Genomic DNA, 27,550 nt, shown 5'->3' with positions numbered 1-27,550 from the left:
GCACAATTAATGTTATTGCTGAACCCTGTGGCCAATACTGCTTGAGAGCCTTTAGCCCTCCTTTTGCATCCTCCGTTCACTTGGTCACACAAATCGGGCTTCCAGGAACATAACAAGCAGTATTTCCTGGGGGCTCTGGACATCTGGGCTTAATTATTAGTTTAGAAAGAATCTGAAAACTGTACTGTACTAATCATGCTCTTCCCCTGTCCTACAAGCCAAACAATGAAGTAAGTGCTCACAGAGTTCATATGGGCCATCGTGTGTGTTACAAATCAAATCAGTGATGTCGGGCAAACCAAGATGCTATACTAATATCTATACACGATTATCAAAAACCCTCAGGCTACACTGCTTCTCATCAGAGGGATGTAACTGCACGTCAAATATATCCATGAAGCTGAAATATCTCTTTCCAAGATCATTTTTTAAATTTAGGAAAGCAATTTGCTTAAAATGATAAACATGAGGTACTAATAACTATAGACACAAATACAACGAGAATAGCTTGGGTTCATGAATTCCATGGAACTACATAACAGGAATATAATTTGGTTATCATTCTGATGTCGCCTATATGTGCATCTACTACATGGATAAACACATTATTTAAAAAGCAGGTGATAACGTGTCATACTACACACAAACCAAGATTTATTAAAATGTAATGGTCTTGGCATGGTAGACTTTTTAAACAGGTTAATAAAACAATCAATCAATCCTCCATGTGTGCCAAAAGGATTTATTCTGAAAAAGAAGGTAAAGCATCAAGTGAATACAGGGCAGTTTCAGAATAAACCCAGCAACTCCTGCAGCGCTTTAACAGATTATAATTCAAGTCGGTGTTTAGACTTCCTATGTTGTCTCCTAAACTTTGCACTGGTTTCCATTACACCTATTCTAGAAGACAATTTATGTTTCTTTCCCATTTCGTTCCATTTTGTTTTCTCATTTTGATCTTTCGCATCAGTTGGAGGGCCATTAGAGCTAAAGTGAATTGGAATTTTTTGAGAAGCTAAATTTGGCATTGTGGCATCCATCATAGCCAAGAAGTCATAATGTGGAAGTGGAGGCGTCCATTCTTTATTAGATAATAGCGAAATTGGAGTACCTGTGCCTTTATTAATTCCATCCAGCCAATTAAAGAGGTTTTCTTCGTTAAACGTTTGATCTGAAGGAAACACAAACACATAGCCATTGGTGTAAGGATCCACAAGAATAAGAACAGGCAAGTCTGGAAAGGAGCTGAAATACTCCTTTAGTATTCCTATGCCCACTGGCGTATTCTTCAAGTTTAACCAACCAGTAGAAAATGTCACCAGTTGCTTTGCTTTCCACAGATTTGACATTTCTATTAGATCGCTGTGCCTTGGATTGTCATCACAGAACAAAATAAGTAACGGCTTACGAAGTCTTATGTAGGAAGGGAGATTTTCCACAGTAATTTCTGGAATCCACTCCAGTATTCCATCCCCGATTAATGGATCTAGATCTGCTGCACTTTTTTTTACAGGAGGCAGTTTATTATTAAGGCTCTCCAAAGGGGGACTCATTCCTGGAGATGCATTATAGTTCATCGACAGAATGATGAACCTGTAGAGTGCTTCTGTTCCTAACATTCCATTGTAAGTTAAAGGGTTTCCTTTCTGGTAGTATATTTGTGTGTGGGGTAAACATGTAACATTTTCTTTGTTGCATATTTCAGGCCAATCCCCACAGTTAATCATGGACATTAAAATGTCAGATGTCTCTTTCAACTTAATTGCCACTTCTGTATAGGAACTTAAAAACGCTACTGACACAGCGTCCCATTGAATATAGAAGAGAACCACAGTGTACCTATTCCTGGTTACCGTATCTTGAAATGTTTTCTCTGTCAGTGGAAGTAGAAGCTCTAGGGGGAGTTTTCTCTTCCTGTCTCTGTAGACCGCTTCCGCTACTTGATCATCTTGGGCTTCTTGGTCAAATTCGATTTGGTCATCATCCATCACCTCAAATGTTTTAATGTGTTCTTCATTTACTGTTGCTCCAACTAGGTCTGATACGTCTTCAATATCTTCAAGGACCAAAAACTGAATTGCATCCTCATTTCTTCTCTTAAAAGCCACATTTGCAGCTGTTGGGATTTTAATATTTGGGATATCCCTGAACAATATTCCGATTCCGGCTTTTCCCATGAGATTCCAGGCAATGTGTTCTGCAGTTGCTCTGTCAACATCATGTGTACTTTTTTGTCCAATTATAAATATCATTGGATAGCCAAGTTGTAGGTGAATGGTTGAAACGTGTGCAGGATCTTGATCAACCACGGTTACTAATGGTGCGTCCATTAGTTTAAGATATTTATGAATATTCAGTGTAGTCAGTGACTGTTGTTCAAGTGTTGTTCTCTTACATGGCTCTACTAAATCTTTAACAACCTTGCAATGGCAGAAAAAGAGCACAGCGTGAAACTTGTCTGGATCCTCAACCCCAAATTCTGACAGTACTGTATATTCTGTAGTTAAAACAAACTGGTATTTAGCACCATACACAAAAGCAGCTTCCATTACTGCTCTGTGCTCAGGTACTCCTGTTGCCCGCACATATGTAAAAACAAGATCTCTTTGTCCTTTCATGTCATTTTCGGCCTTCAGAAACTCTTCAAACAAAGTGATGTGCTTAACTTCATTGAAAAGGAGGGTGAATAAAACGTTAGCTACTATTGCATTCACATCAAATAATATATCTTTGGGAAACTGTCTAAGCAGTAAATCACCCCTGAAGAGGTAAACGTTTTCATGTCCACAGTACTTCGGCCCTTCTTTTTCAACACAATTCACCTTAGCAACCCCAACCCCATAATCCTGAAGTGGTTCCACTGATTTATTTAGTTCTTCAAGAAAAAAATCAAAGTTGGAAGAAACCCCATGATTAAAATATAGCAATGATGTTTTTCCTTTATGCAAAGAGTTGACATAATCCTGGTAACCCAACTCTTGAAGGGCAGTTTTCATCAATGGTAGTACAGCAGCAGAAAATAACATGGAAACTAGATGACAAAGAAGCCGATCCATCCTTGAACGACGTTATCAGATGCAGAAGGGTTTTAATGTCTTTGAATTACTGTTTCTGTCTTGATGTAGTAGCACAAAGCTAAACTTTGCTCCCCTCCCAAAACACAGTTGCAGTATCACTCATTGCAATCTTGAAAAATCTTTCTCTTCTTCTTTGATTATTCCAAAGACTATTTCGTACAACATGACAAGGTTTCCCAGTGAAAATTAGGCATGGGAAAAGGTCCACAGAATCAAGTTTTTTTTTTATTAGAATGTTATTAGAAATTCATGTCATATCCCAAAGATACCCCCATGTGAGGACATCTGAGTGGACACATGGGCAACATACAGAACACATTCCACTTAATAAAATCTAGCTTTCTTGGAAAATCAGCATTCAAGTCCGATGCTATCCGCGATACTCAAGCAAGGTACACACATCACCGTGACAGAAAACTTAAGGGCAATCAGTGGGTGTCAGGCAGGGTTGTCGTGTTCACAAAATCCGGACTTTTCTCGCATGTGGCCCCTATGAAATTACTGTTCAGCGCCGGCGTATCCCAGATGCAGGGCCATCGAGTCGTCAAACACAGCTTCTCTTCACATTGCAGCTCAGGATACATCATTTCTGAGAAATGACCGTCTTCATGCCCAAGCGCTGCTTTTTTCCCTTCTGTCGATTCCACTAAAGTCTATGGGTCTGGGCATGAGGTAAACTGTGCTCCGAGGTAGGAGACCCACACACACCCAGTGAGACTCCGATGACTAGGCTTTCGAGCGCGGGCAGAATTTTCTTGCAACCGCTCGGTCCACTCGGTCCCAGGAATCGTCCAAATGGCTGTCTGGAAGAGAAAGTGGACGGGCGGGCAGTGGGCACCCTCCGCCGCCCGACATGCGAGCTTTCAGAAACAAACATTCACCTCAGAGGGTGCCGGTCGGCCGGCATGCCGTACGGGAATCCAGTCAGCCCGTGCTCCGATGGACGGGCAAAGGAGCGCGATTCGGTTGGCTTCTGCCTGACAGGATTTTTTTTTCTTCTTTTGAGGCGGTTCGGAGAAATCATTCGGTATTTCGCAGACGGAATTTTTCATCTGTGGTGGTTTTTAGGAGGTGGGCTGGCCGGAGGAGGGAGGCGAGCGGCATCTACGCTGACAGGATTGTGGGCAGCCAGCGCCCTCTGCAGCCCGATCGGTCGCTTAGCCCCTTGAGCCTCGGCCGACTCCCCGCCTCCGCCATCCCACCCCCTTCCAACATGGCGATGCACAACAAGGCGACTACCCCGCAGATCCCAGACACCCGCCGGGAGCTGGCAGAGCTGGTGAAGCGCAAGCAGGAGCTGGCGGTAACGCTTCCCCCTTCCCCGCCCCCCCTAGGACCCGCATTCTCCTTCAGGAGGTTTTGGCGTCGGTTGTTTATTTTCGCGCGTTCTCCGTCTTTCTCGGGTGACTTACGCTAGTTGCGTAAGGGCTAGTGGGGTTCGTGAGGCTACAGACGTGCGTATGTAGTGTTCGTGAATAGCAAGCAAGCGAACGGGGAAAGAGGCTGACGTTTGCTTTCGAACAGCCGTTCAGATTCGGCCATTTTTGTCAGGCAAGACCGGCGTCAAGGCCTACATGCAAGCGCTATCAACATGACTCCCAATAACCGCACATTTCAACTTATAATTACGTTTTCATGTATTTCTGTTTATTCTAATACCAAAATGAAGCACAGAAACCCACGTACACTTGCTAATATCAAACGTAGTCGTATTTTGAAAAGGGTTTAGCTATTGATTTCGCAGAGATATCAATGTCGGGTGTCAATAGTTCCTCCAGTCTTCGTTGATTTTTCGTTGCATTCTGGGTCTTGTAGTTACTCACGTTTTTAACAAACGTAGGTAATTTACTATACATCTGTGTTGTCATAATGTAATCGGATCAGACCAAAAGATGAGTGTGATGCTTGGTTTTATTTTCCCTTCATAAGAGAATTCTGAGAATCCAATAGTTGACTCTTGGTGCTACAGGGACACCTGTATGAGTGCTCACTATCTTCCTGTCACTCTGCTCACGTGTCCAAGTGACTTTGCACCCCATGGTCCACTTTTTCCAGTGATGCACACTGCATGCTCTACAACACAATCACTACATCACCTCCCTTCTCAAAAGATGTGGCAGTGATGGTTAGTGCCAAATCATAGCTCTCAAATTTTTCAGTTGCTAATGCTCGGCGGATGAGTAGCCTAATTCCATGGCGGGTGTGACACCCACCAAAAGTGAGTTTAGAGGTATGGTCCTACATACATGCCAACATTCTGACGTGCCTGGGAGGGAGATTTCTACAGAGAAATTGGGAGACAACACTTTCCCCATAGGAATGCATTGGGGGAAATAATTGTTTTAAGCGGGAGAATGTGAAAAATAGCATTATTTTTCACTAACAAGTCAGGAGTCTCCCGCCTAAATCGGGAGGGTTGGCATGTATGGGTCCATTATACAGTTCATAGTCTTTTAAATCTGCTTGGGATACGTGTGTTGCTCTGGGATCTTCTCAGCCCAGGAAAATTCCTTTTCCTGTTCTATCCTTTCACTTTTTCTTTCAACCATGGGTTCTAAACTTGGAAGACCAGCGATGGGATCACCTTTCCCTTCGAATTCTGATGTTTCTCTGCGCTGGGACTATCCAGGGATAATATCCTCCAGTAGCTTGTCAACCCAAGTGTTCATTTGTTGATTGTATGATCTGACTTTAAAAAAAAAAAAGTCTTTCCATTTTCCACTTGCAGTTTTGTAATGGTATTGTTGTAAATCTAAATCTCTTGTGCTGGCGTAGGCGTGCTGTGAAACTGATGTGCCTTGGTAGTTGTCCTTTGGTCATAACATTATTTTCCTATGTTGTTCTTATAGACTTTCGTTAGATGTGAGGGTACTTTTTTGTGATCCATATTGGTGTCAAAGCTGTCCTCGCACTTCTTTTACCTATTCGGAAAGAAAGGAGATATTCCTTTGCTGTGCTTGGGGTGTTGCTCTGCACTGACAGGGATTTGAGTACAGCTTCCCTCCATTAGTAATGGCAGAAAGAGCTGCTTGTAAGGTAACCTTTATGAATCGGTTCATGCGTTACACTTGTCTGTTCCCTTACGGATGAAGGGTCAACCTTTATGCGCTGAATTCCTTGCTGCTTCAGGAACTCTTCCATTTCGTAGGAGATATATTAAACACCATTATCTGTTACCAGTTGAGCTATTCTAAACTGAATATTTCCTTGAGGAATGCTTTATTTGCAGTGGGAAGAGATGTTCTCTATGAATTGGATTCCAGTCCATTTGCTCGAATAATCTGTGACGTGTATGGCAAACCTCTGCTCCTGATTCATATAATCCATTGATCCGATAAGGTATAGGTATTTTTATCTAGACTGGTCTGTCCCACCATATTGTGCAATGGTACTGTCGTCATAGCTAGACATTTGACGCTCATAGCAATGTCTCACCGTTCATTCAACGTCTTGCTCCATACTTCGCTACCATTAAGTGTTGTCTTAGTCATCTTTTTGTCAGTCTTTCCTAAATGTTCTGTCATGGGATTTATGTGTCGGTTTCCTCTTGCTGTTGCTCGTGGAATCATTTTGCTGGTTTGAAGTTGTAGCTTCCTAAGGGTATGTATAATGGTAATACTGCCTTTTTTTGGCTATCCATCCTTTCCATTCAAAGTCAGTTTCTGCTGCAAGCATGTCTTCTTCTGACTGGACGGTCCATTCTTCTTAGGTGATTGTCCCATGAAAACCACTGCTTTGCTTATGTTGGAAGCCATACTGTCGACTTTTAGGTACGTAGTGTTTTCATCTTTGAGTGATAGTATCGATAAGCAGACCTCTTTGGTATTTTGCCACTCTGGAATGAATGTAATGGTGTATTTGTACTCCTGAAATTTGGTTTCCACCATGGCTAAGCAGGGCGTGCGATTTCCAGAATATGTTGGGTGCAGCATGTTGACTAGTGGTTTGTGATTGATTAGAAGGTGAAAGTGCCTTACCTGCAGGTACATGCTAAAATGAATTGCTGTTTGCATGCAGGACTGCATCTCCCTATTTAGATCACTGAATAGTGTCATTTTCTGCATCTGTGACCGATTTGGAGGAAAACTCTTTAATTTCTGTCTTTTGCATGTGTCGCACATAGGCATTGGTATCTACTGACGCAATGGTTTGCAAAGCAGGACTTGCACATTATTAAAAACCTCACTAAACCTGCAGGGCGAGTCCCTTAGTTTACATACTCGACCTAAGAGAAATTAACTCGCCCCACAGTGACCAGTGACCAAATATTTACCAGTGTTTCCTCTAAAATGGTTCTTGCCCCCATAATCGCATTTCGTGTGGTGCAATGCTGCCACCCAAACGTCGGCCATGCATAGTGAAACGTTTGCCATTTACTACGGTAAATGTAAAAAAGGTTTCAACCATACCCGCCAGGAAGGTTGAGTACGATCCAAACAGTATTCAGTCTTCATAAAATGTTGTGTCCAGTGAGAGTGGGCTAGATTTTGTGAGCCTTGCAATAACTTCCTTCAATATGACCAGCCCTACAGATAAGGGGTGTATCAGCCACTTTTATTCCATAAAAATTGGCAAATGCTCCCAAAAAATTTAAATAGGTATACAAATACTCCCAATAAAAAATGGGAAATTGACACATAGGTGTGCACTCCTGCTTTCACCAAAACAGTTCCATGGATGTGTTTGGACCATTAGTTCATGTACTACTACACAAAGAACCAGCTATAATTATGGAAGAGGTCAAATATATCTTCATGCATGAATACATTGGTGCAAAGAAGTATTTCTAACAAAAACATTTCTGTTTTACAATTGCACATATGTTTACTTGTTTATGAAATACTCCCATTGGGAACAGGACTCAAGTTTTTACTCCCTAAGAAAATTGGACCAAAATACTCCCACTTCAAAATCTTATCTGGAGCACTTAATATGGGGAATACTTTTTCGCAGTCCTTGGTTCAGTCATTGTGTGCTGGCTTACAAAATAGTGTTCTTATGCATTCTGTGGTAGTGTTTCAGTTCTGAATACATTTTACCCAGGTAGTCCCATTTAAAGAGCTAATTGTTCTCGATCTGCTGCTGGTCATGGTGTTTTTGCTATGCTTTTTACTAGGTTGTTCTTGAGGTGGAAGCCTTCTTTTGAGATAGGCTATCCCAAATAGTCCAGTTGTGTTTGTAGAAAGGAACAGTTGTCCTTGCGAAGGCTTAGCCCATATTTTTCTCTTCATTCTAGAACCTTGTCATGTGTTTCATTATGTTCCTTTTTTATGTCTGGCTGTGTATGAAGATGTCGTTTTGGAAATATTCGACTCTGACGGTCTGATGCTGTTGACCACAAGCAAAGGATGAAGTGATGCCATGGGGTGTTCAGCCTTAGCTATACACGTTTCATATCCAGCTTCGAAAAAACTCTCATTCCAGGAGAGTAGTAATTCCGAGGTGTTTGGCAGTAGAAAGCTTTCGCAGATTACATCCTAGTTTAGGATTCAGAAATCAAGGCATAATCCATCATATGCCCAGGTAAAAGAACAATTTTTCAGCTGATGCTATCTTGTGGCCAGAAAGTTATCATTTATGTCAGTGAAATGCTTACCCCATATCTACACAAAAGCCAAAACTGTTGACTTTGTCAATTCTTCTTGTAAATTGTAGCTGCATTTAGGTCTTAATTCTTCCAATGTGTCCTTTGATGTGAGTGTGAAGTCAGTGCCTGAATCTGATAGAATGCGCATTTTAGCTTTCCATAGGTATTAGACCTTTTTGGCTTCTTTTCCGCTTACGTGACACGAAACACAACTTCTCTTTCTTGTTCTTCTGGTGAAGTGGACCTTCTACCCATCACTGTTTTCATATTCTTGGTTTTGAAGACTTTGACAAAGTCGTGAAATTGTAAACACTTGGTACATGTGGCTTCTGTGGCAGCATAATTCGCTAGCAATGTGCTTTTGTTACTACTGTGAAGTTTTTTTTTTTCGTTCTTGCTGGTCTGCCTCCCAACCTGTAGCCATTTATTTCAACCGCCTTCATGTCAGCATTGTATTTCCTTGATCTTGTGCTTGTCTGGCTCTTGTGCTTTTTAATTTACTTTTAATTTTTATTTAGCCTGTTTCCCATCTGGTCTTTTCTGGGGGTAGTATGTTGAATGATATCTGGCCCTCAGTTCCCAGCTCATCAGCTTACTGTCTTTTGTGCCTTTTGGCGCTTGGTCCATACCCAATGCCTGTACATAGATTTAAAATGTTTTGCTTTTATTTGGCCGATGCTGCACCGGTCTCCCCTATAATAAACCTTTGAATAAACTTTGGTATATTCCTTCCATCATTTTTTGATTGATCTAAAAGCTGTACTTAAAGATAGGAAAATCATTTTACTGATCTGGAACATTGTAGAAGGATCTTCTGAGACATTTTTCACCACCAAGAGAACTCATTTTACACCTGTCCCTCTCCTAAGAAACTTTGTCACTTTTCGGGAGAGGCCCCATACATCATGGGGATTGGATTTATAAAGTTAGGGTATCATTCTTTTGAACTGGTTTCATTCTACTGCATAATTACTTCTTTTTTTGTGTTGACAAACTTATTATATGCATTCCTACAAACCTAAATTTGATTTGTATAGAATTTTTGTACTTTACTGTCTAAAGTCTAAATTGAATTACTGTGTGGACACGTTGTGGACCCTTGACCCCACTCACTTTCTCCTGAGAATAGCGTTGACTGCTCTCTATTGCTACCTTGATTTGGTTTTGACTAACCTCTGAGTATCCCCGTTATCAAGAACTAGGGTGGCCTTCTATAATCTGTCCACAAGGCCAACCTTTTCTCCTGCAGAATAGCAAGCACTTAATCGCAGAAAACATCAGATCTGCTGTCAAATCCTTGGTGGCAATGCTTTTTTATGAATTCCTTTCCGGCGACTATCCTAGCACCCCTGAGATGTCCTGCATGTTGCAATATGACTCATCAAAGTACTCCACACTGGCTCCTACTGCATTATCTACCAGGATATCGCCCTGAGGTCCCACGCAACCTCACTGAGGAACTCTACATCCGCGGAGTCCTACGATCCACCAGTAGTAGGGACACGTGCAGCCTTGCACTCTGTCAGTACCGGAAGGATCCGAACACAGGCCTTCTCTATCAGTGATCCCAGACTCTGCAACCTACTCCCCATCAACACCAGACTCGCTACCTCCCTTCTACATTTCAGGAAAGAGCTTGACCCTCCCCTTCACCGAATGGCTCCTTTCTAATACCTGTGTCCACACACTCTTCAACTCCCCACTGAACCTGGGTGATCTGCTCCCACAGATTCATTTCCTGGTTGCTTGAGGTTCCCTTACTGCCAAATTGCCTCCCCTTCCCCTTTTGTCATCTCTCTGCTCTTTAATCTCTACTTCCCCCACTGTCCTTCCACCTAAGATTTGAAAAGTGCTTCTTTGCTTACTGAATTTAGGTAAGTGCTCAATACATGTCCTAATAATAATAATAATACTCATAATAATAATACGTTGGAAGAGTTCTAGATGGTCTGCTGCCGTGCAGCAAAGACACTTTTCCCATCAGGCTTTTATAGCAAACACCCTGTACGATCAAACTGGAATGGCTGTTTTGCTCCTAGTGTGAGCATCTTTACTTTGGTAGAGTGAAAATCCGAGTCTCCATTCAGACAGTTAATTGACTGAAGTTCCTTTGGCTGATTCATGGAATTTGTGCGCCGAAAAACAGGGTTTTGTGCGCCATTCTTCCTGCAAATCCCTGTTTAACAAATGGGGATTTGCGGGCAGAATGGCGCACAAATCCCTGTTTTTCGGCGCACAAATTCCATGAATCAGCCTTCCTATGTCTACCACTGCACGTATTTAATTTGATTTGTTGACGACCTTGCTTCTAGACATGGTACCATTTCCTTTTTTTCAAGCCCTTTCATTGACATAGAGGACAACAAATTCCTCTTTGTTAGAGGACATTCTGATCCTCATTTTATTACCACCTCCTCTGTTCTAATATAAGTTCCTCATGGATGAACCACTGCCTGGAACTTGTTTGCAATTTCCTGGCAGGCTTGGACAAAATGGTTTGTTCCTATTTTAATAGCGATAACCCTAAACTTGCAATCTTTCAGGCCCATTAGTTAGAAGTGGATGGTGTCATTTTGGACAGTGGGAAACAGAGAGCTGAGGCTGTCCTAGGGTAAGGTGCCTCCACACACACTCCACTCCTCACCATACGTGAACCTGGGTGATCTGATCTTCACCGTTTCCTCCCCTGGTTGCTTCTAAATCCCTTGCTGTCAAATTGCCTGCTCTCCCCTGTGTTTAGCACCTCACTCCCTTGTTTCTCTGCTTCCCTCGCCATGTTCTCACCCCTATGATTGTACAGTGCTGTGTTGCTTCCTGAAGCTCAATAAGTTAGACATTGTTGGACTGAATGAGTTATACCGGGTGGTGAAAGTGTAAGAGTAGGGATATATACCAGGGACAGCGACCGGAGGACATTACAGCAGGATACGAAATTGAGGGGAGCTGGGAGCCGTTTAGATCCTACTTGTAGTCTAGAAGTGCCTGGTTAGCTTGTTGACTCCAACAGTTATCAGCAGCTACTTTTAGCTTCCCAGACCATTGTATATGGAACTAACACACCTTTGGCCCAAACGCAAGGAATTACATTTACAATCTATGAAAAAACATTCAGATACATCTATACAACTTTTAAAGCATATGGGGTCATAAATAATAGACATTATTTTTGCATCATATGTATAAATTAGATTTGCAGAATGCTATAATCTAGCTCCTTGTTCCCAGTGGTATCTCCTGGTCCCTGGTTAATGCTGGATGACCAGTAGCTGCTTTTAGCTGCTGGTTTGTCCAATCTTAATTTCGAACTCACAACAGTATTTGTAACACTGACAACAGTGTTCAGATGTTTACAAATTACATAGGTTAGTCCTGATGGCAAAATACAGTAAAGTGGGCTGGGTGGTTATTTGGATAGGAGGGAGTAGGAAAGAGTGGGGGCTGGAAGCACCTTTCTGTTGCTAGCAACTGGAAATTTGCTTCGTTTTGACGATTTCCACTTTACAGATGCCCTTCATTGCAAGGAGGAGAGCATTCCAGTGGAGTGGGCCGAGTATGGAAAAGGAATGAAAGCTGGAGGAGGCAAGGGAGGCGGACTGATTGGTTGTGAAGAGAGGAGGAGCAGACAGTTAGAGTGGGGAAGAGTACAGTAAGATACATTCAGCAAGGTGGGGGAGGGGGGGGCAAGACCACAGATGGATCTATAGATGAGTAGCAGGAACTTTAGGTGACCATGAATTTGCATGGTATAGTCACACAGGGTGGTGGTGGGGTGGTAGGTGGAGGTGGGGGGCGATAATGGGCCTGTTGAAAATGGTGCGTGTGTCAACATTGAGTGCATTGTTGAGGGGAGCAAAAGATTACAGGGGGAGAGCAAGTAGTAGACTCACAATAGTGCAGTTTGTTGAGCTCAACTATGGACGTTTTATTTGGTTGCAGTGTGTGAGGTGTATTTATTTAAATTTTTGTTAATGTTTAGTAGTTTGATTTTGGCTGCTGGGGCTTTGGCTATGATGAGCTGCTCGATTTTCAGGTTGCTGTCAGATAATCCCAGGTTTGCTAGCCATCAGTTAGGGGGTAAGGTGGTCAGAGAGATAGGGGGTAGGTGGCTGTTGGGAGGCAGGGAGAAAGATGACTTCCACCTTAGAAGAAGTTCAAAGGAGACATCATAAAACCATCTACTGGGGGATGGTGGTTGGGCAGTTGGTAATGTTTTCAAAGATTTCACTGTGTCACAGATGGCTCAAAGAATACTCCAAATCTCAGCAACTGTTCACGGGATTTTCCCTCTCTCCCCTCTCTCCTCTCTCTCACCCCCTCTCTCCCTCTCTCCCCCAAATGACAGGACGTCTAACCTCAAGGATTTAGTAGAATGACCCCACACTATCCATGGGATAGTTATCTAACATATTTTTCGAAAACTATGGTAGATTCTGTCTCCTTCCTTTCACGCCCATGTGCTCTCCCTTAGTGATGTTCTCCTCTTCCTCTATTCTTATTTCCATCTCCTTCCACCTTCATCCGATTTAAAAACGCAGGTTGATGAGTTGAAGGATAAAAGTAAAACAGCCCTCCTCCTACTGTTGGATCTCTCAGCTGCATTCGACCTAGTGGATCATAAGGTCCTGTGTAATCACTTGGACTGAGCAGCTCACTTTTCTACAGAGGCCATCAGATGGATAGAATCATTCCTGAACGATAGAACTATGAGGGTCTTCTCACCATCAGCAGGTGCGGACCCTGTCCCTATCACATGTGGTGTACCACAGGGTTCCTGTGTCTCCCCCACATTATACAACATATTCACCAAGCCTTTGTTCGATGATCTGGACCTTCTGGGTATCACCTACACTAACTATGCAGATGATACTCATATTCTCCTCCCACTTTCTGGGATTATGACAAGGATTTAGCGTTAGTGGATAGAGTGTATCTCATCAACCAGGCATGGATGGCCTCCCGCGGTTTATGCCTGAATGATGATAAAACGGAGCTCATTATCCTGGGTACACACCTCCACCTCAAGAAATTAGGCTTTGAATATTCGTCATTTACCATCGATGGAAACATCATTAGGGTAGCTAAGGAGGTAAAAACCCTTGGGTTTTACCTTGACTCTACCATGTCCTTTGACACACAAGTGAAATTGTTGGCCTCTACCACCGCTTACACCTGTAAGCTCATCGGGTAGGCAGACCATTCCTCTCAAATGACAGCTGTATGATCCTGGCCAGAGCACTGATACTCTCTAGGCTAGATTACTGTAATGCTCTTTACAGTGGCGCTAATAAGGCCATCATCCAGAGGCTACAGACACTCCAAAATAACGCCTTAAGAGCTGCACTAGGCGTGAATAAAAGAACATATTTCTGCAACTAGACGTCAATACAATTGGCTCTCTACTCATAATAAAATTCTTCTAAAACTGGTCTCCCTTACCCACAAAGCACTAAACAATGCTGCACCCAGTTACCCTGTAGACAGACAACACAGAAGAACATCGATTAGACCCATGAGAGCCAGCAACGCAAACTGCCTCACTGTACCCAGATTCAGACTTACCAAGATTGGTGGTAACCGCTCTCCCTTGAAAGCATCCACACTATGGAACTCCTTGCCACTCTGGCTTAGAGCAGATCAGCTGTACTTGCAATTTAGAAGTAACTACATTAACATGATCAATTCTACTGACCACTAGCCTGTGGAGCCGCTGCATTATCCTCACCTAGGAGTCTGCCTTTGTCTATCCCTCCACTATATTGTAACAACTGACTTTGCTTATAACTTGTATATGTGTATATATGTCTTACTGTGAACATACTTGTAACTATATATGTCTTATTGCGACCACACTTGTAAATATGTAAGCTTTGCATTTTCTTACTGCTGCGCCCTATTACCCTTGGGTTTGGTGCGCATTAGAAATAAACAAACTGCTGCTACCTGCATATCTCATCCTGTCCCTTCGATTTCTCACTCCTTCTGCTGCCGCCTCCTTAACCCGTATGTTACTACTCCACCTACACTCTGCCACTCACACCTTCTTGTTACAACTTCCTCCTCCACACTACTGCTCCCTCCTGTGAGCTACTATTTCTTCACCCCACCTTCTACTCAAGAGCCTCTTTTCACTCACAAAGGCTTTTGACATTCAGTCCTGTACTCTCCCCTTCGCCACTTTCACGCACACTCACAACGCAGTACTACTTGCACTCACTAACCCCTGCCTCACTTGCTCCAAAAGCCACCTCCATGCTCCACTGTCTTTTCTCCTGCTGGTCTCTTCCTTTGACATCATCCGAAACCCCACAACTTCCTGTTTGTTGGGGGTCTCATTTAACTCCCTCCAGATCTGGTAGGTTTGCTGTGCCTGGCCAATCTGGCGCTATCTACTACCCCCCCCCCCCCCCCCCCCCCCAGCCTGGGAATAGTTGCTTACAACAAAGATTTCATATTGTCCCTGAAACCCGCCCTATTGCAAAGGCATTTTCACACCGCGAGGGTGAGTCCTCTGGGAGAGTACCAGAGGCCCCGGAAGCAGGATTCCACCTTATTGTCCAGGGCCTCTGGTTCCCTCACTGATGATTTTCCATCTACAGCTGGGTGTGAAAATGCCGTGTAGCACTCATGACTTTCTCTGTTGCAGGTACTTGGAGTCTTGGGAATGTCATGGTGCAAATGGGTACTGCACATAAACTGGCACATTGGGAGAGAGGAAATGAGGACATCCCATCTGCCGCCGTCGCCCTTCAGGGGTAGGACTGATTCTGTATCCCTCCCTTTTAGGCCTCCCACCCCAGGCTGAGAGGGGCTAAACTCCAGGAAAGGAGTTTGCAGGGGGGAACGGTGTATAGAGGGAAGTTGTTGCAGTCTGGCTTGAAAACCATCCAGTGACTTCCAGTATAGATCTGCATAGTTCACACTCTAAAAATCAGGGTTAATAGAAGAGATCATTGGACAAATGGGGTGATCTCCCTGGCCATCAACAAAACCTTTTAGGTGGTCAAGCCACAAGGCCAATGGTAAGCAGTGATTGTGTTGCAGGAAAAAACAAAGAGTAATAAAATAGAGTACAAAAAAACGGATTTGGTTAATAAAGAGGGCACAAAATAACTCCTAGAGGTATTACAGATATGAGTTTTAGTTGTAAATAAATGTCTAATTAGACCAGTATAAAATAGTCTAAAGTGGAGGGAGAAAAAGGGGGTTAACAGATAGAAGTGGTCACAAGGGCCTGGGGGAGAGGGGTTGGAGCTGTCCCCCCATAAAGGGTATTTGTAAGGCAAATGTGGGTAGTAAGTAAAATGGATTAATGAAATGACATTAAAAAGCAACAAAACCGAGAGTAGAATTATTGAAAGGTCCAATAGATGGCAGCCTCGGACTATAGAAATGGGCTCGATGGAAAATGGTACATCGTTATTTTTTTTAAGTTATTCAAGCTTCTTTACATATGTATTTAGATGTTATCCCAGGGTTCAAATCACATATAACCCGGTAAATCATGCATTTATCAAACAATTAAATCTTTGATCAGAAATGCTATACATGCGCATATCCACAGTGAAATATGCATGTACAGCCGGATGCTTTACAAAAGTTCACAGTGATAACAGAGGAGGTTTTGGCGCAGATTGTGGAGGGTAATTGTGCGGCGCTTTAAGACGAATGGTGCTTTCCATAGGTCAACAGCTAAAGCGAAAAAGGTATTGCTTTGATTGCTTAGGGCTTGAGGAGTACTTTGGCATTCAGAGCCCTTTGTACGGTGCGAAATGTAGTTATGTACGCTCTGTGTCAAGCATCAATTCAAACTTCCCTGAAGTAAGAACCTTTCACTCCCATAATCCATTTGGGCACTTTTTGCCTCATCTACAAAACGAGCCTATCCCAGAAACGGACAGCACAGGCTTTTTAAAATTTTATTTATTTTTTATCTGAATGGATGTAATTGAATGCCACGGATAAAAGCCTCAGAAACAGAATGTATTCCCCTGAAGCCTTAAAAAAAAAAAAAAAAAAAATAAATTAAAAAAAAGAAACTGCACACTGATAAGACATAGTCTCTTTCCATTCAGCTTTTGTTGTGTTGATGCTCATGCAGCAAACGGAAGCACCGTGCATATTTATTTTCCTAGCATTTTAGAATTGTAAAATTAATAAGATGGAAAACTAAGTTGCAATTGAAAATTCCTATTTTGTAACGCATTTTGCTTTTTTCCCCCAGTGAAAGCAAACTAGTATTGCACAATTGTATTTGTCAGAGTTCCTATGCTGTGTGCATAATCATGCTAAGGCAGATCATTTCTACACTTCTAATTTAATTTACACTCTAATTATAAAAACAGTGTGTAAAATGATGATTGTTCATGATCTAGTTTACATCCATTAAATCTTGAAGTCAGTGGGGTACATTACTATAAATGGTCAGTGGCATCAGAGTCTTTGCTCAAGGGTGAGTTATTGTCAGTACACCAATCACAGGTATTCTAGCCTCTCAAATCTTCAAGACTACATTTAAAACACCCAAAACCTGACTCTCAAGGAAGTGCAAGTGCTTTTCAAAAACACACAAATGAAAGTTACATTTGCAATTGAGACAAACTCTGCTAAACCTGTCCATGTGATAATCCAGATAGGTATTCAACTTTATGTAGTGCTTCATACATGGTTCGTCCAACATCTAGGCACTGTGGTTATTATACCTCAGTTGATGCTCCGTTAACAAGCCTCTGATGGATGTTAGCCAATAAGATAGCTCTGCAGGTTGAGCACTCGTTGCTGCATTATGTGTGTGATCTGGAGGTTGCAGGTTCGAATCCCGGCAAGGCCAACTCAGCCTTTCATCCTTTCAAGGTCGATAAAGGAGTACCGACTTCGGTTTGGTGATAATTGTGACAAATATGTTCTATATACAGCGCTTTGCCAAAAGCGCAATATAAATGACCATTGCACCATGAGATTAGACCTAGAATTTAGCATGGAGTCCTTGCCTCTCTGCACTGTTGTATCATAACATTGGCATACCATTAGATAGTAATAGCTCCAGGAAATGAGGACTTTCATTAAACATCAAAAGACAATTCTGCTATCGAACCTCAAAACGCACAATACAATTCATGCTTGCTTTACTATGTAATTGGCTAGGTTTTGGCCAGACCTTAGAGAAATAATGAAAGATGTATTCTGTCACAATGCAGGAAGCTGCCGCATAGTATTGATTTCCATACAGTTTTTGCACATGTTGGCTGTATGTCACATACATTTTACTCACTTGCAAACGGGAAAAGTCATTTCTACTCTCTTAAAATCACATTTACTCACAAAGGTTAAAAATAGGGAGTAAAATACTCCCACCTCAAAATCTTATCTGGCGCACTGCAGTCCCCACCTTCATCTTTGCAGCTACAGTGCTTTTCTTTGTTCCCCACTGCTCCATATCCTGACCTCACTAAAAGTTAGAATGCCTGGTTCCTTTGATGCAAATAACCAGTTTGAGACAGAAAATCTTCATCAATACTACAACAGACAGCACCGACAGAATATCTCACACTAGGGCTGGGCGAGGTGGACCAAAAGTCATATCTCACTATTTGTAGGCTGAATGGCGATATACAAACTATATTTCAATATTGTTTTTGTGGATTAAATGCTCAGTTGTAAGACGTCAACTACAAGTGAGATGTCACAAACACCTTTATTTGTAAGACATTTATAAAAATAAAGTGCAAATACCGGGTTCCTTTTCCGGTTTGAGAATACACACAGCTGTGTAAATATAAAAATGTAAATAAAAAATTGTAGCATATGTAATAATGTGTGTATATATCTCGATGTTAACGATTTTGAAAATGTATCGATATAACTCCAAAACACGATGTTTCACCCAGCCCTATCTTCCACAAACAGACTACAAAGCCAACCCTACAAGTAAGCTGAGTACCAGCCACCTTTACCTGTTAGAAAAGGCAGGTACACTCAATATATACAAATTGGGAGTGCTAATACTGTTAACAAATAAATATGAAAAACATGTAGACAGAGGTTGCTTTCCTGTTGTTTCCACCCACACAGCGATGCAGCAAGTTTTGAGTCGGTGGTGCCAGCAGAGCAGGGTACAGGAAAGATAATGGCTACGTGATCTGAAGAGGGACTTCAATGGAAAAATATCTTTTCATTAACTACTAGAGGCAAAGTAGTACGATGTAAAATCAAATTCCTGTTTTAGAGTTACAATGTACTTTTACTTGTCTTAAAAATACCTACATGGTTAAAGTAATGACTTGGTTTTCTCCCGAAGAGTAACTTCACAAAACACTTAAATAGTGAGCAAAGTAGTCCCACTTCAGGCTCTTTTCGGGAGTCCTTAGTACAGTAACTCTGGAGAACATAAGTGCCCCCCCCCCCTATTCTTCACATTGTTTAATTTACAAAATAATAGTTACTTGACAAAAAATGTAACCATTTGTAAACTGAAATATTTGGCCGCTGACCACTTGCAGGTTCTCTGCATACCTGCCTAACCTCTGAATTTAGCCTCGAGAGCATCCGGGTTTTTACGTTCTTCTCTGCTTCTCCGGGGTTTTGGTCTGCAATAGTTCGAGCGTCAAATAGGCTTTCTAAAGAAGGTAAAGAAAAATAAGGTGATATCGCCACCTTGTGGCTATAATAGTAAATCAAATATACAGAAACGTACAAGAAATAACCTTTCTTCTAACATAGAAGAAATACAGACATTATATTTCTGTGTTTTATGTAGCACACAGGTGTCATTGGTATGACTTTGGAGTGTACAGAGGATTATTTTCCTGTTATAAAGCACTGTAACATAATTACCCAAAGCAATGTATATTGGTCCCTGAATCAACCTAGAGGCTGGAAGGCCGTCTCCGAGTGGAATGGCGTGTGACACTGTAAAAATGGTAAATGCGTTTTTTGAGGGCACAGTTTCGTTTGGTGCAGTTCTGTGCACCTAACCGATCACACAATCAAAATAGTTTAAGGAACTGGAGGAATCAATTTAGTGCAACACAGGCAAATACCTTTCTTTAGGGAGGCAGCTGTGTGGTGCATATAATATAATAGAAATACGTTTTCTAATAATCAAATTCATTGCATTCCACTACAAACTGCAAACGTGTTTCTATTGGCAGCTACAACTGAGTTTTACTCTTTGAAGTGTGTGGGACATGTGGGTGGAGCCTTGTGCAATTGGGCAGTCTTGTGTGGCTATGGGCGAGGCATACATCTCGGGTTTTTTGATTTTTTTCCAGTATAGATTCTCTGTGGTCTACCAAAGATTGCACCCTTTTGCTTGACCTTGCGGTTGTTATAGGACACGAATTGCAATGCGGAGTTCCTTGCTCCGCAAAGGCCATCAATTAAGGGCTTTAATCCTAAAATAACAATTTAATATGTGTTTATGATTTAAAATATATTTTCATTTACTCTCAGGTAAATGTGGTATTATTCTGTACCAATACAGGAAAGGCGGTTCATTCTGGTGCACCTAGAATGACATGCCATATTCCCATTTTCACTATTTATTTTATAGTTCCTTCGGCCCCCTTACATGGCAGCCATTTTGTTTGTTTACTTTTTTCCTCAATATTTCCAATGACCGCCATGGAAGTTGAGAAGGGAATACATGTAGTCCCTTCTCCCCGATCCCTGTCGGCCATTTTTTCTCAAGTTGCTAAACTGTTTCAACGCTGTTTCTCAACTAGAGAAAACATGCTCTTAGTATGATGTGCCGGGGTACTAATAGCAATAGAACCCTCGAAGGGGGGCATTACTGTAGCAGTCAACCATGCCATCCTGCTCAATCGTCTCCGGGTCAACCCTGGTATTACTGATCAGGCAGGCCCTGGCACTGTTGACCTCCTTTCTCACTGACCAACCCTCTCAGGGCCAACTGGGGTCTTTCCTCTTTTCTACCTCTCTCTACTTGTGGTGTTCCCCAGGGGTCTAACCTCTCCCCCTGGCTGTTCAACCACTACCTGGTACCTCTTGCCCACTGGATCGCTACTTACTGCTCCAATTTTCAAAGTTATACAGAGGACAATGAGCTCTCTTTCCGGCTCCCCTCAGCCTCCTCTGCTTCTTCTCTCATACCAGACTGTTTGGTCGCAATTCAGGAATGGTGTGCCGCCAATGATCTCTGCCTTAATGCCAGTAACACTGAGATCCTCCTCATTGGGTCTCTCTCTCTTTCTCTCTTTCTCTCTTTCTCCCCCCCCACCCCCCCCGTGAGGCTAAGAACCTCTGTGTCCTCTTCGACTCCACCCTCTTCTTCTCTCCTCACATATCTGATGTCTTCAAGAAGTCAAAGCTGCACCTCCTCAGAGGTATTCTTCCCTTTCTCACCTTCCACCAGAAGCTCACCGTCTCCAGAGTTGTGGTCCTCTATAGGCTGCACTATTGCAACACTCTCTTTCTAAATCTTCCTGCCTCTACTCTTTGACATTTGCAACTTATCCAGAACAGGACTGCAAGACTTGTCCTTGGCCTCAAGCTCAGGGATCGTATCTCTCCAGCTTTGAAATCTCTTCACTGGCTCCCTTTGGCTACAAGTATCAACTTCAAGACCCTCTGCATTGCCCACAAGACTTTCTGGGGCCTGGTACCACTCTACCTCCAACTTTCTCTTCCCAAACATCTTCCTTCTCGAGCTCTCTGCTCATCCATCTCCAACTCTGAGGGACAGACGCTTCTCCAAGCAGAGATTTGGGGGCAGATCTATCTCCTTGGCTAGGGCCTCCCTCTGGAACAGCCTCCCTGCCTATCTCAAACTTGAGTAGAACCGCCTCTGGCTCCGGAAGCAACTCAAACATTCCTTTTCGCTTCCGCTTCTCTCTTCCTCTCCCCTGCTGATACACCTGACTGCTCCACGCACTGGTCACATGATCACCGTCTCTACTCGGGCCCAGGCTTCTGCATGTCCAGTTTCCCTTGCACTCCCTCCGGCCTCCCCAGCACTTAAGGGTCTGTATCTGCAACCCTGCAGTCCCTTCTCTCTCCGCTGGCTACACTTGTGAGGTGACTGCACTTCCCCCATCAATTCCCCCTTCACCTCCCCCCTGGCACTTCTCCCCTGGCCCTTCTCCCCTTTCCTCTTCCCCGCACTTGCGCGATCTGAATGCCACAAGGCCTAGTACAATCGTTGTTTCCCCCTTCTTGTCTTGTCGTGCCTAGAAACACTTATGTACACGTGCATTATAAATGCCATATCTTATCGTTTATGATTCCCATGACACCTCACAATTGAGTAGGCTGGCTAGGGCTGATGTAGTCCAAACTATCTACCGAGCCAATGATGGCATACCAAGTGCAATACAATATGTACATACAGCTTGAACTTGATCGTTTGTTAAAAACAAATTACCGTCTTCAATGCCATTTAAGCTTGGTTTACAGATGCACAATATATCCGTTAATGGGAATACAATTATATTTATGAAAACGTGTGAGTCTGTTGGCTGTAAACCTTTAGAATTCAGCTATGCAATGACACAGTGGATGCTGTACCGTAATTTGCTGCTACAAGAAGGAAACCTGACCCTTTTCGCTATTGTACTTGGATTTAACTTGGTCCACCCACACCTTATTCGCTGGTCCCCCTTATATTCATATGCTTTCATAGAAACGTGGGTAATATGAATATTGGGTATATTTATAATACTTAAGAAAATCATGAACACACACACTAAATCGTTTCCAAACATACACATTTTATGTGTCCGTTTTTCTAATTTGAATGTTTATTAGTATTGTCTCGGCACCTGTTTACAGTTGCACCGTACCAATACATAACCTGTGCTGGACCCAAATTTATGCGTAGTGGCACTTGAACTAAAAATTAAGCTTACCTATGCAAAAAAAAGAATTCTTCGTAATCGGGACGATTTTCACTGTATTCGGTGACGGCATTTTTACATGTATTGCAAACATATGCGCGCATGCACATCCTTTAAACTAATAGCTACGTTGAATTTAACATCCACCTTTCTGTGATGCTTGAAGTTAAAAGCAATCGTTTTCTCGCTTTTTTTAGGTTGCGTCCCCTCCTTTTACAGTGCTCGCCTACCATGTCATGTCGCTGGTAAGCATGTTGAAGTAGCATTCCCTTTTTCCCATTGAGTATTTGTTCTTAACTTTCTAGGAGACCTTGGCGAATCTGGAACGGCAAATTTATGCATTTGAAGGAAGTTATTTGGAGGATACCCAGATGTATGGCAACATCATTCGTGGATGGGATAGATATTTAACAAATCAAAAGTGAGTGGACATTTGCATTTTCTCTCTTTTTTTTGTGTGATGCAACATTCTGAAACTTCTTGCGTGATGCGAGGGTAAACCAGACCTTTTGCCTTTTTATGATTGAGAATGTTTATTTATGTCCAGCGTGGAGGGTTCATTAGGACTATGCCCCTAACGTTATCTCCTATTAGGATCAGTTGTGTGGGTTCTATGCGAGCTTTTGCACCTGGCTTGGTATTGTTCTGTTATTGGTATCCACCAAATGAGTCGGTGTGAATACTTTTTGTTGTTCAGTGTATCGTTGGTTTATTAACAATCCTAAAAAAGTGGTCATATAGGCATTTCAGTAGCTATATATTTGTACAGTAGTGCCAACAAACTCCGCTAGGAGTCACGTGCATACGTTTTGCCCTTACTCTGGCTTTTTTAAGGCACAATTAATACAGTTCATTAAACAATTAATACATTTTCTAAAGTCGACTGCCTTGTCTATGCAGCATTTATTTTAAATATACATTATTTTCATGTTGTTATAGTCTAAGCTGCTGAGTGGACGGGTGTGTTGTGGTTCTGTAGGGGGTACGCAGAAATTGGAGATAGTGGGCATGAGATTGATAATTCTCACATTGGTAAGTGCTTTAATTAGAACGTTTTGGTCAGTTATGGTGAACCTTAGCTTTGAATAAAAGGTAAGCTCATACTCGTACAGTGTTATTGTCTGGCACTGTCCTCATGCCATTGGAATTCCTTATTAAGTAGAACCCTCCATGGTTGTTTATGTAATTGGGTCCTTGTTGGTTGCTTGCAACTGTCGTCCTTAGAGGTCTGGGATAGAGTATGTCTTGGTTAGGACAATTCGCATATGTTATCCCAGGAATCAAATATAGCTCTTAGTGTGCACCCCAACTCCCATACTTTGGGGGTGCACATAAATACTAAGTAATCAGTGTTTCCAGATTGGGCAATTTTACTGCACATTTTTCCATACTGAAAAACCTGCAGTGTGGGTAAAATCGGGCGTGTTTGGGGTTGCTGTGTTTTGGGCAATATTTGGGCTTCAGTTCACCATTTATCCATTTGTAGAGCAAAATGCCTAATTATTCCTGCTATGGAGGTGAGGGGGTGGGTAAAGGCATAGGGTGGTGGTCTTGGGAAGGCTCACCCGAAAGACAGAGTGGGGGTTACATTGAGTGGGCTTCCATGCAGCAGAAAATCTTCAAGGGCTAGTCTGCTGATGGTTTAGGGCTGCTTCGTTCCATAGCATCATTACATTGTGATGGAGCTAGTTTAACAATAGGTGTGTCAATTTTCTTTTTCTGGGGAAATGCTTCTGAGCTGAGAGGCATTCATTGTGGCAGCGAATTCATAAGGCACCAACAGCAAAGCCTTTGGTATATAATGGGAGGATGCACACACTTTTGATCACCTGATTTTGGGAAATCAACTTCCCATTGTTTTCAATGGTAAAATCAAGACTGACATTGAATCCTATAGGCGGTGTCACAAATTGCACAAGATTCACTCCCTCTCGCAGCAGGGGTTCACTTTTATTTTTACATTTACCTAGAGCTGTTCTCTGTCTCTCTCTGTCAGAGCACCCTAGACAAACTATACGCCAACTTCTCCATTGACAACTCCATCATCCCCGAATCCACAGCTGTCTAGACACTGGGAGTATACCTAGACTCCTCACTATCAATGACCAGACAAGTCAGCGCAATCACTTCCTCATCTGCGCATACCACCAAACCTATAAACGCCATCAAGCCATACCTTTCAAAACCTAACTGCCTCTCAATAGCCAGAGCAACCATTGGAGCCAAACTGGACTACTGCAATGCCCTCCTAGCAGGCACATCTGCAAAAAACCTAAACGGACTACAAGTCACACAGAGCAATGCTCTCCGGGCCGCTCTTAGCATCCCAAGAAGAGAGCATATCTCCCAGGCCAGACACTCGGCCCAATGGCTCCCGTTCAAAGAGCAGATCACACTCCAAATCCTCACCCTCACACACAAATGCCCCGTCCTACCTATCAGAGACCATCTCCAAACCCTCCTCCTCACGTCCCACCATGACGCAATACACCAACTTACTTAACATCCCACGCATCAAAAAAGCCAAAGCCGGTGGCCTAAGGTTCCCCTACATTGCTGCCAAGTCCTGGAACACTCTACCTGCAGAATTAGAGCAGAGAACTCGCTCCCGATTTTTCGTAGGAAACAAGACCTCTTTCCTTGCACAATAATATGTGACACTCGCTAACCTATGTAAATATACTGCACTGTAAATGTGTACAAATGTCATATTTGCTCCTGTAAATAATGTATTACTCATGTATATGCAACTAAGATATTTCTGCAACAAGCGCCACGATGCCCCCTGGCTGACGTGCACTCTACAAATCCGAATAAATCTGTCTCTCTGTTGTCCCCGACCGAGGTTAGTATACACAGAAGGTTTATATCCCTAATGTCTAATTTCTGCCTTATGCTAAAGATCGGGACCAAACGGCAGATATGCCTTCTCTAGCTAAACTTCAGGGACTTCCTAACTTCCCCTACTCTAGGCAATTGTTACTGTTCTACTGGGATTTGTGAATTGTACCTTACAGACATGCCCACTTTCTATCAAGCTCACTCTCTCGTCTCCCTCTCCTACGCTTCCTCTTCTCTTCTCACTTTTCGCTCATCCTAACAAATGTCCAGTCCCAATTGGTTCTACTCCTTCTAGGTCTTGCCTACACACTTGGATGTTGCCCCCTTCCATTGCCTACTACTCCCCCCCCCCCCCCCCCTTCCCTTGTCACTATATCTGTTGTGTGCTTATCTAAAATGGTGATCCCTCATTAAAGTATAATGCGGAGTGTCCTCAGACATTTACTGTTTGTGTTAATATACTGTGTATATTTTTATATGTGTAACATAATTGTATATTATTTTTCAGTATTATCAGTTTGGTGAATTTTACTGTTAAGTATGTGGACTAATTGTATCTCTTAGTTAGCCTGATTGCTTAAGGCACGCCCCTAAACGCTCACACCAGAAAAATACAACCCGATAGGGAAAAGGCCCAAGAAACTCTTGCAAGGATAACAAGTGTTTATTTCTACAAAAATAGGTGCGTCAGCAAAGAACTCTGCTGCCATGGAACATTCTGGCCAAGAACGGTGCAAGCAGCAGCTTAAAAGGTGACACCGCGTCATAGATAGCGTCATTTGTCTACAGTGGAAACACACGTGGCTCCGACCCTATACATGGTCGACCTACTCCATAGGGGATGCCAGGTCATTGGTCCCAGCCCAGTCGTCCATCTTCCATCACGTTGAGTCTGCTGGGCTCATCGTCTCCAGAGAACCAAGGCCAAAGAAGCAATTAGCTACGTTTGCGAATAGTGCTACTCTATCATTATACAGTGCACCTGGCATGCTCAAAGACTGGCACAGTAGGAGTTTTGAGGTCACACTAACCCACACATCATTCACTCATCCTGATCGCGTCTCTCAGCTTCCAACCTCGCTTTTGAACTATAATTTATCGCTCTCTGTACCTCACATTACTAATCGTGTCCTTATGAAATAAAGGTGTGACGACCATGCGCTTAGATCTTTTATGGTGGATTGGTTTATGGTTGGTGGTCTGGTGTCTACTGGTATCTTGGAATTCAGTGGTCTTTGAACTAGGGCAGTTGTAGGGGCTATAACCCGTGGTTGGCTGGGTGGGGGTTGCAGGCCTGCTTCGGCCTCTGTGTGATAACACGTACACCAAGGCCGAGCAGCGCGACGCTCATCTGATCCTGCCCTTACCTGCTCTGTAGCCTCCATCAGTGTCGAACTCTCCAAAAGGCAAGCACCATCGCCATCCTTACCTGCTCTGCAGCTTCCATCGGCTCTGAACTTATCCAAGTAGAGAACCTTCGCCATCCTTACCTGCTCTGCAGCTTCCATCGGCTCTGAACTTATCCAAGGCAGGAACCATCACCATCCTTACCTGCTCTGCAGCATCCATCGGTTTCGAGCTCTTCCAAGGCAGAGCCATCGCCATCCTTACCTGCTTCGCAGCACTCATCGGGTTCAATATCATCCGAGGCAAGATTCATCGCCATCATTACCAGCTCCACTGGACGCCTGGAAGGCCAACATCTTCAAGACATCTTCATCTCGTTGGACTCTTGGGGAACATCCTCCTCCAGGTCCTCGCGACCTACAGAACAAAACCAAAATCATAGGTTAGCCACTTGCTAGGACGCTTCCAGCGCCGCTTGGCGTTCTTCTTACCTGTCCTAACCGGACTTCGACTTCCACCGCAGCGCTTGCCACCTGCAACAAGAAGCCAAAAAGACAATATTGCTAATTCAACTAAGGACTTGCTTACATCTAAAATACATTGCTTTAGCCTGAAAGAGGGAATTGCAGCCGGTCTGAACTCCGGCCCTCGCCAGTGAAGAAACTCTGTGGAACGGGGCCACCTTTCAACGCGCCTCTGACCAGCGCGGCAGGACGGAGAGCGCACCTTTATAGAGAACCAGGTGAGAGAGACATTCCCTGGGGAATTGCGAGGGGATCCCGGGAGGTGGGTTACAAGGAAAGGACCAAAGCTTATCCCTCCTGTCTTCCAGAGTCGGCCCTCGATTA

General features: G+C 43.1%; 2 protein-coding genes across 4 annotated transcripts in view; one reads left to right on the top strand and one right to left on the bottom strand.

The window, feature by feature from the left end:
• Window positions 1-726: 726 nt before the first annotated feature.
• On the bottom strand, window positions 727-3,056 carry TXNDC16 (thioredoxin domain containing 16). The gene has a single exon (XM_069622645.1). It carries the CDS (start codon window positions 3,054-3,056, stop codon window positions 828-830), a length of 2,229 nt encoding a protein of 742 aa, XP_069478746.1. The 3' UTR covers window positions 727-827.
• An 874-nt stretch (window positions 3,057-3,930) lies between these two features.
• The window catches only part of MEAF6 (MYST/Esa1 associated factor 6), a 218,955-nt gene continuing 195,335 nt past the window's right edge, over window positions 3,931-27,550 (top strand). For all 3 annotated transcript variants that reach the window (XR_011279573.1, XM_069622647.1, XM_069622646.1), the window contains exons 1-2: window positions 3,931-4,380; window positions 22,820-22,935. Coding sequence is in view for 2 of the 3 variants with exons in the window: in XM_069622647.1 (XP_069478748.1) it covers window positions 3,931-4,380; window positions 22,820-22,935 (566 nt within the window). In the remaining variant the exon portion in view is untranslated. The remainder of the gene's footprint in view (window positions 4,381-22,819; window positions 22,936-27,550) is intronic.

Source organism: Ambystoma mexicanum, chromosome 11 (genome assembly GCF_040938575.1).
Source record: "Ambystoma mexicanum isolate Mex_15411 chromosome 11, UKY_AmexF1_1, whole genome shotgun sequence".
Classification (NCBI taxonomy): Eukaryota; Metazoa; Chordata; class Amphibia; order Caudata; family Ambystomatidae; genus Ambystoma; species Ambystoma mexicanum.
This window is presented reverse-complemented; position numbering and strand designations above follow the sequence as displayed.

Bases quoted from the DNA above. Each gene is read 5' to 3' on its own strand.
- TXNDC16 (XM_069622645.1), bottom strand. From the start codon at position 3,056: ATGGATCGGCTTCTTTGTCATCTAGTTTCCATGTTATTTTCTGCTGCT.